Raw genomic sequence first — 12,778 nt, forward strand, 5'->3', positions numbered from 1 at the left:
TACGTGATAAAATATTCGGGTGGTCTACAATGAGAAAGGAGCGTTATTTTCAAACTTAACAGCTCTAATAATAAGTCTAGTTTTGTCTTAGATGCAGAGTACCAAAAACGATCCATTTATTTATGTCACATATTTTGTTTAATTCTCGATTAGGCTCGAAACATGACATTTTGTTGCAAATAAATCCTAAGGCAGATTCAAAAACGAGAATTTTTTCCCAAGTTTTCTATTTGTTTTGTAATTCGTAAAAATTCACCGTTTCAAACCATAAAAATCTTCAGACACATTCGTTGGGTGGTGCCACAGAGGCAGCAAATTTAGATGTTCAGTTTAGCATTGGCCAATGCCCCAGTAACACCGACATGAGAAACTGTTTTTTTTTAAGTTGTGTTGGCAGCCAGGGTTTTTGTAAATAAAATAAGAATAATCACAAATTTAAGACACACTCAAAACAAAAGACGTGTTGGGCAAAAAGTTAACAACGTGGAATCAAAAACAAAAAACGTTGGATCAAAAACAAAAAACGTTGAATCAAAAGTAGTTTACGGGTATAGTAATCATTAGATTTCTATTGTTGCATCAATTTTTGCTATTTTACTCTCGTAAAATTTAAGCCAATATAATTGTAAAGTCTGAAAGAAAAAAACATTACTATCCTTCACATACCGTGGGAAAAAATAAGTCAGTGGGAGTGTTTATGCAAACTCCAAAGCGACCTCACTTAATTATGCCCTAAGTGGCAAGCTGACAGTGCATTTAAAATGCCCTGTTGCCAAAACGTTGTCGATAAATTTTCAAGAAAGCTTAACGAATGAGAAATATTTCACTTACGTAGACACAAACCGTCCAATTAAAGTCAAAACACGAGAACCACGAAGCTAGAAGCGGCTACCTTGAAAGCTATACGTCGCTTATGTCGCATTTGTAATTGTCATGTTGAAGTGCTATACGCCTTATTTGGCCAAACCTCAATTTTGTGCTAACTCTGAGTACAAAGCAGGCCGCTTTAAACAGAGCCTACAAAAGTGGGAACTTATTTTTAAACCCGATTCAGAAAGTTTGCAAGTTTGAAGGTGAATACTTGCTTTAAAGGGTCGCAGTGGTTGTTTAAGAGCTTACAAACTCTGTCTAACAAAGCCTAATGCTGAGCGAAACAATTTCTCGAAAAATTGAAATAAGGACGTAGTAACAAAAATGCGTTAAAATTTGCGGTTTATTTAGTTGAAGGATACGTCGCGAAACACACCGGGATAGGTGTGTTTGGTTTGTATGGTGTTCCTCCGTATGGAAGGTGTAGAAAATTTTGAGTTTCTAAGTTGGAGCAAAACTGTTTTGCGAAAATTAATTGGAATCGCCCGAACAAACTTAAATCTCCATATTTGGATGATTTTATCTGATACTTTCAGGAGGTCGGAACATTTTATTTTGATACCACTTCAGGGCTTGAAAGTAGGATTCGCTGTCTTTCAGGGAAAACAAAAATACGGCCACTCGATTCGTGATTACTTTTGTCATTCAAAAGGTTAAATTTGTAAAAATGGAATTGAAAAGCAAAGTGTATCTTAACCAAGATATAGTTAGCTATAATTTGACAGTCGATGTACTTTCATTTGTGAGAATTTTTTTTTATTTTAGATTAAACTTATTATTAGGTAGGAATGATTTAAGAAAGTAAATTATCTTAGTCTGACATACCAAATTTGCGCCGATACCAAAATACAAAAGGATAAATACCGGTACTAACACCGAATATCGGAGATTCGCCCAATAATACTGGATTTTTTACACATATTAACATAGCGTGGTAAGTTTGGAATTAGCAAATTGTTTGAGATGTTTCTACACTTGTTTAGTTTTAATAAATACCGTAAGGGTAATTCAAACAATTACTGACCTTATAAACTAAGTTTTAAACAAGGCAAAAAATACTTAAGTGGTTGCATGTGTATCTGTAAATATTTTGAATAAATCTGTTTAAAAAGTTAAATGAAGAATTGTATGAAAACAATATTTTCTAAAATTTTGTATAGCCAACGATTTCTTAAATATTGAATTTGTGATGTACGCTCATAAGATAAGGATGTGACACTGAATCAAGCCGATACTTGACAGTAGAGGGTTAAATAGCTTGACAATGACGACTTGTCTTTGTGATTATAAATTTTCTTCTATTCGTAAGTATATGATGGACATGCCCGAGATCACTATCCTGTCAGTAATTAACGCATACGGGTCACATGCGAGCTTCAAGTTTCCGGCAGTATTTCGGGTAAAACTTATGCGGTAGGCCTACACTTTTCGGGGTCAGATTTAAGGAAGTACTACCTATAAATTATAGATCTTGGACAAAAGATTTTATTAACCCGGCTGACATACATAGGAATACTTCGAACTTAATGTCCAATCCCTAATTGGAAATGCGTAACCCGAACGAGTCGGACAAATGGGCACTTTCAAAAAATGTATTTTTTTTTCAAAATGTGGCCTACCGTTCTACAATTCTGTATTGTTTGCATGTGTGGCGTTTGTTTGCAGCTCACGAAATCCGGAATTTGTAAATTTGGTAACTATGTAAACTAAATACACAAAGTTGAGTAAATGTTTATGAAATGGCACAAATATTTTTTAACGTTAATACATAATCTCTTTCATCCACGAAACCGGTATTTCCAAGCTTTTCGATATACACGATTAAATGTTACATTTGTACAATGCTTATAATAATGTTTTTCATATTGAGTTGTGTTATGTAGTTTCGGTGACGAGAACAATTAGAGTAACAATTAGAGAACCTAAAGAAAATTTTAAAATATTTTGTTGAAAAACAATCAGTCAATGGCCGCATTAACAAGTGAGGTAGGTTCCAACAACCATTAAACCCTTTACTTTGATTTGCGATATTTTTATCTTTGTACCCCCAAAGTGCCACGTGTCAAACGTAAACCTTACTTAAGAACGAAATTTATTTTGGGTAATAACGCTGTATAGAATACAATTATGTAAGCCAACTGATAAGTAAGCATCATGGTTTACATCGTTTAATAATTACTATCAAACACATTTTTTCATTCAACAAAAAAATCATATATAGAAAAGACGTTAATCATATATAGAAAGATGAAATAATTTAGAGTATATTTGTATAAAATTGTCAACATATTATATTTTAAGATATGATCTTCCCAATTCAAAAGACGGTGGCTCTTTAAATACCATCTTTTTTCTGCGCCATTCACAACAATTCGCATATATTGTCATCACTTACTTGACCGAGTCTTGGAAACGATAATTTATCATGAGAAGAAAAGCTATTGGACACTAAGCATTAAATTTGAGGAAACCGCTTGACTAATCACGAATAATTACAGCCAGGGTTCGCTATAAATTACCCGGTATCAATCCAAATGCTATATTGGCCTATACTTTATATCGAACGGGCAGATGACGTGCCCTATTAGTAGCCGAAAGGTTTAGGCACGACCATTGCTCACGATATTGGTTTACTGAAAGGTGTGAAATGTGGACTCGAACTAATCATATCGATCCGGACGGCAACGGTTTGTTCTTTGCGATTTGCAGGAGTATTTACATCGTTAACGATTGTGCATAAAAAGAAGGTCGCGAAGTAAGGATGCAAATCTGTTCATGGTCAGGCCTTTTAGATAAAGCTGGGACCTGCAATATGTTGCAGCCTTAAATCTTAAGTGTAGTATTCAAATTTAGAGAGATATAAAAGGCAGGGGGCTGAACTGTGTGTCTTAGTATAGATGTTTGAGGATAGATATGAGCAGTCAGAGTTATCGAGCATTGGGGTCATTATTTGAATCATAAGTTTAAAGTTAGTAGAGAAACAAAAATGTATTGAATATTTGTGAAGCGTGATACTGCAATGGAGATTAAGCAAACTAAGGATAAGGGTATTTTTTGGCAGTCCAACATCAACCCGTTACGTTGTTCACAAGCAGTTTTTAAATTTTGAAATGCGCCCAACGTTTGTTTTTAGCATATAGTCCATAAATAAAACTTTTGATAGCCTACTAGTGTTTTAGAAACCAAATAGGTTTGCTTATAGGAAATTACATAAAATGTAACCGAAAGGTTCTCGTTATTCGATTTAAAACTGAATTAGGTTTGAACTCGATAGGGTACATATTAATTTTCCTTATTAAAAGTTTCTAAAATTATACAAAACTCGTCTTAGGCATTGGCTAAATATACGATTTGAGAAGTGCAGTATAAATACGAATTGTACCACGGTGCGAGTTATACCGCGACCCTAAAAAATAATACTTTGTGCTTTTGATTTGATTGCACGTAAGCCCGGATAAATTAAACTCATAATAATTTTTTTTCAAACTTAGTTCGCTGGCAGCGATTAGGACAGAAAAACAACATCGCGCGGTAAAGCACCGCGTGAAAATATGTCGAGGAACGTTGCCAATTATTTCCCGAGTCTTATCGCCGACACGATCGCCTCGGCGTCTACGCCAATCAAGGTGGGGCAACAGCTTAAGCTTATATTTTTAGGAAATCGGACGGGAAAGCGTTGTTTTGATACAACGTTTCGGGCCCAGCTATTTTTCGTACAATAACCTTCTTGAAAATCACCCGGTTCAAAGTGAGATGACTTGTGATTTTGATAAATTTAAAAAAAAAATTAACCGATATATTTTTAGAGAAGTAAAGTATTTTCCTACACTATTCACGGATCTGTAATGTATAGCTTGAAAATGACTGCCAAAGCCAAAATTGTCGAGTAATTGAAGTGAACTTTATTGGACCTAGGGATTGAATCTCATTGGCGTTACGTAGTGGAAGTCGACCTGTCTATCCTACTGGTTACATGCTTCTCCGCCAATTAAGGTGGAGCAACATCAACTTAAGCTTATATTGTTAGGAAGATCAAAAAGCGTTGTTTTGATATAACGAATCGTTTCGAGCTATTTTTCGTAGAAGTAACCGGTGCCTGTGTTTTCCAGATGGCACGTGCTGCTTTTAGAAATCCCCCGGTTTAAAATGAGATGGCTTGTTATTTTTGATGTATGTGCCCTAACCACCTACAGCGCCCTGGTTTAAATTGTTTTGCCGTATTTTTACCAGCCTTCTGTTATTGTGTTCATTTTGTTGCTTTATTTATTACATTTCGTACATACTTTTGCAGAACAAAATTGTTTTGGTAAGACTAACAATTTAATGTTTACAGTTCTACAGATGACGTTATCTTTGTCATCGTTTGTGGTAGTCACGTTTCCAAAGGTCCCGGTAGCAAATGAGTTTTAAAATAATATTTTCCATTCGGAAAAAACAACAACTCAAGTCATCTGAAAAACGTTTCAATTGCTGACAAGAATAACAAAAAAGTTTGCTAAATTTTTAACGAAGTACAGTTTTTCATTTTGGATTGAATTTCGATTCACTATTGACGGATCTATAATGTAGCTTAAAAATACCAATAAGGTCGAGTATTTTGGCGTTACGTAGTTGATTTCCACTTGGCTATCTTATTGGTTCTATTCTCGGCGTCTCCGCTTAAACTTATTTTTAGGAAGATCGGACGGGAAAGCGTTGTCTTGATACAACGACTCGCTTCGAGCTGTATTTTGTTATGAAAATATTAACATGTCATGAAATGGCTGATTGTAATTACGATAGAAAAAACATATTTGCGTTGTAGCTAGAAAGGAATATTTGCGTTGTAGCCTTCTATTTCTGTTATTTTTAATGTTTTTACATAAACGTGTTTTATAAATCGGAATCACACGCCTCAAAACGACGCAAAACAGTACATTTTTACAGCGCTTAACTCTTGAATCAGGGACAATAAGCCTGTCACCCGGAGAATCTATAACCAAGGTGAAGGCTATTAGATCATATTGCCAATTAAGCGCGACTGATTTGTATTGGCCATAAACACAGCCATGGCGCTGCGATGGGCTTCGATTTTTCTCGCTGGCCCTAATTGGAAAACAACTTACGCTTACGGCCGTATACGCGGGATTAAAAACATAGGCATCTGTATCGTGCAATTTATGCGCCCCGAAAGAGAAATGATCGCGGATTATGAGGCTCGTGTTTGGCACCGTTTCGTGCATACATGGGTTAGGTCGAATTCCTTGTCATGACGTGGCCAAGTGTTACGTCATGTACGGTCAGCCGCCAAAAACAGATTGCCGGTGCTTTTTGCGAAAATAACAGGATAACTGGGACTGTTTTATTCAGGGCCTTTTTTTGCATGGGATTTAATCGGCAGATGGCTCTTGTAAAGGTTGTACAAGTTACCACCATACCTAGACAGCACATTATCGTACGTTCTATATATAACATAAGAATTGGTGCACCATAAAGATAGTGGAGTGTCATTGGGACTTGCCAGATCATTATTTTTTCAGTGTTGATATCGAAGTAACTGGGTTTATTTTAAATCGCGTTTTGGACTATTACGCCTGTATCAAGGGCGGCCTCATGTAAAAATATTAAGTTGGTAATGTTTTGGAAAGGTTTTTTAAACGGTCTTAGTTCTAGCTAGATAAGGGTTGAATGCACTTGAATTGGCAGGGCAACATTACTGTTTCAGGTTTTGTGTAACTTTCTTCAATGTAAAGTTGTGCTAAAACAATTTTATTGTTAATTTAATTTCTATCAGTTCAGATTCAAGCCTAAAAGTTTTTCTGTGCAGCGTAAAAAAATAAAGAACGTAGGAAAGCAGTCATAATGAAAACACGTAAACGATTATTTTTGTAATATGGTTTATGTTGAACTCTTTCATTTTGTTTCAAATTTTGAATTAGAGCGAAACAGTTATACAGCCAAACAAATTTTGATTTTTTTTAGAGATTTATTAAACTGAAATACGATAAAATGCTGCTACGTCTTTATTGCACAGCCGTTATTTTGTATTTAATACGGGACACCACTTCGGCACAAGGTAAGTAAATTTTTATGAAAGTGTTCGTTATCAGGCGATACGTCTAATTTTCCGTTTAAAAATGCTTGGTTGAAGTTAATTAATGCGCAGTTACAAATATATTATGCTTTTAATAACATAGATATAGTGGCAAATTTATGAAGGATTTATGTCAAAAATTTCAATTACCACCCCCCAAAAATTTACCCTTCAAGACTGCTTAAAACCTAAAAAAAAGTGCGCGAATTGACTAAAGCAGAATGTAAATACAATTTTGGTAGGAAATAGAATTTTCAACTTTGACAAACTTCAGTTATGTAGGCTATCAAATAGTTTTAAGTCGTGTGGCTGAAATGAAATTGCTGCTTAAGCTTTCGAAGTACGCTAAAACCATATCATATAGCAAAAGCGACTTACAATTGGAACATACTTATACAGATCACGCGGTTCAATTACGTGCCTCGTTTTATGCCTTTAAAAAAAATAACTGTCAGATCTGCATTTAAATGTGTCGTATGTAATCTTGTGTTGGGTGCAACCATACTCGAAGTAACACTTGACGAAGTAAAAATATAGTTTTCCCCTGTAATGTTTAATTTAAGTCTTAAGGTATGCGGTGCATATTCAGCCTATATGACCTATAGCCTACGTCTCAATGTTTACATTATGAAATATTGTTATATGCTTTCGATTTAAATTTAGCTTTACCAAAATCGTATATATATCTACATAAATAAAACCTAATTTTTATTAGACAACCTAGTCATGGCAAGTTTATGTAGGAATTACAATTATTTATAACCGCTTAAATCTATTTTTAATGCCGACATGTATAATTGTGTTGATGAGTCGCTTTCATTAGTGAAAAAAAATAAACAAAGCATATTACCAAAAATACTGGAAAATTTACTCCCTATATACTGAAGTATAGCCTAGCCCTAAACACCAAACGCAAAGTTCTATGTTGGCTTTGTTGTTCATTCCACATCCAAACAATTGCTTGCTACACCACGCCTCAAATCGAGTTTTGCCTATATATCGTAACAAAGTAATAATATCTGTAAAACTTATAGTCACAGAGTTTACTTTTTTCGGCAGAGAAACTGTGCGGAAATGAAAGATGCACCGTCGTGAAGCCGTACTGTTGTGAGCGGGGAAACAAGCCCTACTGCGTTGTAAGCCCGCGGAGTTGCGTGGATAGGAAGACCTGCGGCGCACAGACCTGCTCGCTATGGAAGCCCTACTGTTGCGGCACCGGACATTTTGCGTACTGCACGTCGACGGAGCGAAAATGCGTGGCACGGGTCTGTGGCGGCAGCTCGTGCACCCAAAAGGAGCCGTTTTGCTGTGGCCTTGGCCCCAACGCCTACTGCACCACGACGCGACACAACTGCGCGGTTGAGCCCGATTGCGGCAGCGTGCGGTGTCCAGACGATAAGCCGCACTGTTGCACGGTAGGCGGCGCGCGCTACTGCGCCAGGGACCCTGAAGACTGTGTTCAAAGCCTAACTTGTGGGCTTACGCAATGCGACGCCGTCAAGCCTTACTGCTGCGAAAGCGGAGCCAGCACTTACTGTGCTGTGAGCCGTCGTAGCTGCGTGTACCGACGCATATGCGGCAGCGGCCTGTGCCTGGCCGATCGCCCCTACTGCTGCAGTTACGCCGACGAGAACTTTTGTACGCTAAGCCGCGAGGCCTGCGTCAAGCAAACGCCCGAACTCTTCACGCCGACCGGCGGCATCGAAGAGCGTTTGAACGCGACGTCAATCGCGCCTTTGCTCACTTCAGCACAACTGACCGACACAAGTGCCGTAATTGCACGCTCGACGCAAACAGTCGCGGATTCGGCGGCTTGCGGCGTCGCTAAGTGCGCCGGCGTCAAGTGGTTTTGTTGCGAACGGGGGCCTGAGCCTTACTGCACCGTCAGTCCGCGAAGTTGCGTCTACAAAGCGCAATGCGGCAGCGGATACTGCTTTGCGCATAACCCACACTGCTGCTCGACCGGCGAGAGTCCGTATTGTACCACGAAGGAGTCTGACTGCCCTAGACCAACTACAACTACTGTTACTGTCACAACGAAATTTTCGTTTACCAGCACCACACCACTGCTAACGGCTGCTCTTCCAATCCAGCACAACATTGGCACGACAACCACGTATGCATCATCAGTGACAAGTTTACCTCAATCAGAAAATCTATTGTCCAACGTTTTAGCATCTACAACGAACGAAACCGTCACGCGCGACCCTCTGATTTGCGGAAACACGAAATGTACGGTTGTCAAGCCGTTTTGTTGCGAAAAAAGTTCGAAGTCCTATTGCACAGTGACGCCACGCAGCTGTGTTTACAGGGTTTCTTGTGGAAGAGGACACTGTTTCGCGACACGTCCTAAATGTTGTTTGACTGGTGACGCACCTGTATGTCTAGCACAAGGCGAGGTCTGTCCAGAACCAAGCACAACAATGGAAACTACCACAAACGAAGCAACAACGATTCGGTCTACAACTGTTGAATCTTCTACAACCAAAACCATTGCGTCACCCACAAAAACAACCACAAAACCTATCACTACACTGACATACACAAAACCTACTACAACACTGACAACCACAAAACCTACTACAAAACCAACAAGCACAAAACCTACGACTTCAACCCCAACCACAAAACCTACCACTACACCGACAATAACAAAACCTACCACTACACCGACAATAACAAAACCTACCACTACACCAACAACCACAAAACCTACTTTAACACCGACAATCGCAAAACCTACTACAACACCGACAACCACAAAGCCTACTACAACACCGTCAACCACAAAACCTACTACAACACCGTCAACCACAAAACCTACCAATACACCGTCAACTACAAAACCTACTTTAACACCGACAAACGCAAAACCTATCACTACACAGAAATCCACAAAAACGACAACCACAAAACCTACCACTAAACCGACAACCACAAAACCTACCACTAAACCGACAGCCACAAAACCTACCACTACAACAACAACCATAAAACCTACTACAACACCGACAACCGCAAAACCTACTACAACACATACAACCACTTCACCAACAACCACAAAACCTACTATAACACTGACAACCACAAAACACACCACTACACCGACGACACCAAAACCTATGACAACATTGACAATTACAAAACCTACTACAACACAGAAAACCACAAAACCTATCACTACACCGACAAACACAAAACCGAGAACCACAAAACCTACTACAAAACCAATAATCACAAAAATTACCACACAACCTATCACTACACCGACAATTACAAAACCTACCACTACACCGACAACCACACAACCTATTACTACACCTACTAAACCTACTGCAACAGAGACAACCCCAAAACCGACAATCACGAAACCCACCACTACGCCAACAACCACAAAACCTACTATAACACCGACAACCACAAAACCTACTACAAAACCAACAAAAACAAAAACTACCACTACAAAGACAACCACAAAACCTACCACTACACCGACAACCACACAACCTATTACTACACCGACACCTACAAAACCTACTACAACACAGACAACCACAAAGCCTATTATAACACCGACAACCACAAAACACACCACTACACCGACAACCACAAAACCTACCACAACAGTGACAACCACACAACCTATCACTACACCAACAATCACAAAACATAACATTGTACCGACAACTACAAAGACTACCACAAAAACGACAACCACAAAACCGACAACCACAAAACCGGCAACAACAAAACCTACCACTACACCGACAACCACAGAGACTACAACTACCTTAACTATCTTAGAAACCACCACTACACCTAAAACCACAACGACCACCACTATGCCAACAACCACAAAGGCGTTTAACACAATACAAGTAATCACAGAGACTATAAGCACATCGATAATCACCAAGATCGCCACTACGGCTACAACAAAACCACCAGGATCCACAGAAGCCGCCTCCACACCTTCAAGCTCGAAGACAACTATAAAACCGACAAATAAAAATACAACAAACTTTACAAAGACGACAACTGAACAAGTGCTAACTTCCAGTTCAACAACAACTCCAAGACAACAAGAAGCGACAACTGTGGATACTACAGCTCGTACAAAAATGTCTCAAGAGGTTGCCACGGTCCTAGAAAATGGCACAACAGAAGAACCAGATACACCCACATCAGTTTCAAACTCAAGCGCAAACACGAGTTTCGCTTTCGAACCAGATAAGACCATAGCAAAAACACCAGAAACTGAAGCAACCTCTTCTACAAGCAGTGGTAATTCAACAACGAAAATCGTTTTCAATGAAACGACTTCGTTGTCCGACAAAATTTCGTTCACGTCAGCGAACAATCCTGTGAACAATCCTGGTACTTTAGACACAGAAACACACATAACAGTTACGGTAACACCAAGGACAACGAAAGCTGATGAAGTTGTTAACACCGCCGGAATTTCAAAGTAATTATACCTTTTTATAGTAAAATAACAGATTAAGTAAAATGAGAAATCACCTTGCAATTCAAACACTTTTAGGTTGCAACCGATGGTTATTCCATTTTGTTACCGCTGTAAATAACAATTCTGATTTTGGAGCATATTTGTTGGTGGTTGTAGTAAGACCATGTTGAAAATGAATAAAGAGTTATTCGAAACGTTCAAAATGATACCTACTTCTGTATGGGTATTGATATTCTTATTACGTCTAAACCTGATTTTGTTTTGTAAAATTATAAGCTGAAGGTTGTAACAATTGTTGTTCAGTGGAGTAACAGAATTTTACTAGGTTATTAGTCAAGTAGGCTATAGTTTCTCGATTTCTCTTAAGCTTTTAAAGTTATTTGGTGCACTATTCATAATGGGTAAAGTCAACTTTAGCATGTTTTGCCATCTGGCAAAATTTTTAACCTACTATTCGTAATCTTGTTTTAGGATATATGCTGCGCTCAAAAGAATTACATTTGCGGGTCGGATCTTGGCCGAGAACCGTATATAGTTTGGCGACCACTAACTTTCTAGTTTATCCATCCTAATTTTGGTATTTAATTTAATCTACAATAGTCTTTAAAATGCATAATGTTTCGCTTTAGGAATCTCATGATTGGAGTGATAGCGGCAGGCGTCTTGGTGCTGGTCCTTCTCGCCGTTTTCCTGTTTATTCAATTTCGACGAGTCAAAAAGAAGACGGGAGTTTACAAGGTCAATTGCGACGCGGCTAAGCCGGAGCTGAATGACGTTTGATCCAGGTGACGTTGGGTTCAAAGGTCACCCGAGAAAAAGCGAGAACACAAAGAACTTAACGAACGCGCGAAATCATTACCGAGCGCCTTTATAAAAAAAAGACCCAACTGAAAGACAATCTTGAAAGTGTAAGACGAAAAGTCTCACTTACAAACTAATTAGCCTTATTCTATACCCTGCCTGTTTACATAAAAATCGCCCAGGCTTGCGCAAACTTGCTCTGTTGACCTAATACCGTGGTTAACTTAAAGTTCACACGTTATAGGGAAATGATTCGTATGTACGTCGTTACATCGAAATAAAAGTCATTCCAATTACAGTATTACAAAACTTCTTAATACGTGATATATGGTTAACCTAGCATAATTATAACGTACAATTGTGAAATGCTGGTATGTTGGAGCTTGAAATATTTTTGCAGTGTTTGTTCAATGTACAATGTAGCCTTTTACTGTTTCGTTACTGTGACTATTTTTTTGTTTGTTTTGTTTTTTGAAATGCAAAAATGTGCAGTGTTTATTTTTCGCGTTAAAAAGCAAGATTTTGTGAATAAATTAGAAACGTCAAATATTTTCGATGTAAATAAA

At 38.3% G+C, this 12,778-nt stretch overlaps 1 protein-coding gene across 1 annotated transcript; it reads left to right on the plus strand.

Moving 5' to 3' along the window:
- Positions 1-4,421: 4,421 nt before the first annotated feature.
- Positions 4,422-12,778, plus strand: LOC146145435 (uncharacterized). The gene is made up of 3 exons (XM_083390566.1): positions 4,422-4,496; positions 7,978-11,411; positions 12,041-12,778. Exons 1-3 carry the CDS (start codon positions 4,422-4,424, stop codon positions 12,189-12,191), a joined length of 3,660 nt encoding a protein of 1,219 aa, XP_083246692.1. The 3' UTR covers positions 12,192-12,778.

This window comes from Ascidiella aspersa, chromosome 5, assembly GCF_963924565.1.
Source record: "Ascidiella aspersa chromosome 5, kaAscAspe10.2, whole genome shotgun sequence".
In the NCBI taxonomy this organism is placed as follows: domain Eukaryota; kingdom Metazoa; phylum Chordata; class Ascidiacea; order Phlebobranchia; family Ascidiidae; genus Ascidiella; species Ascidiella aspersa.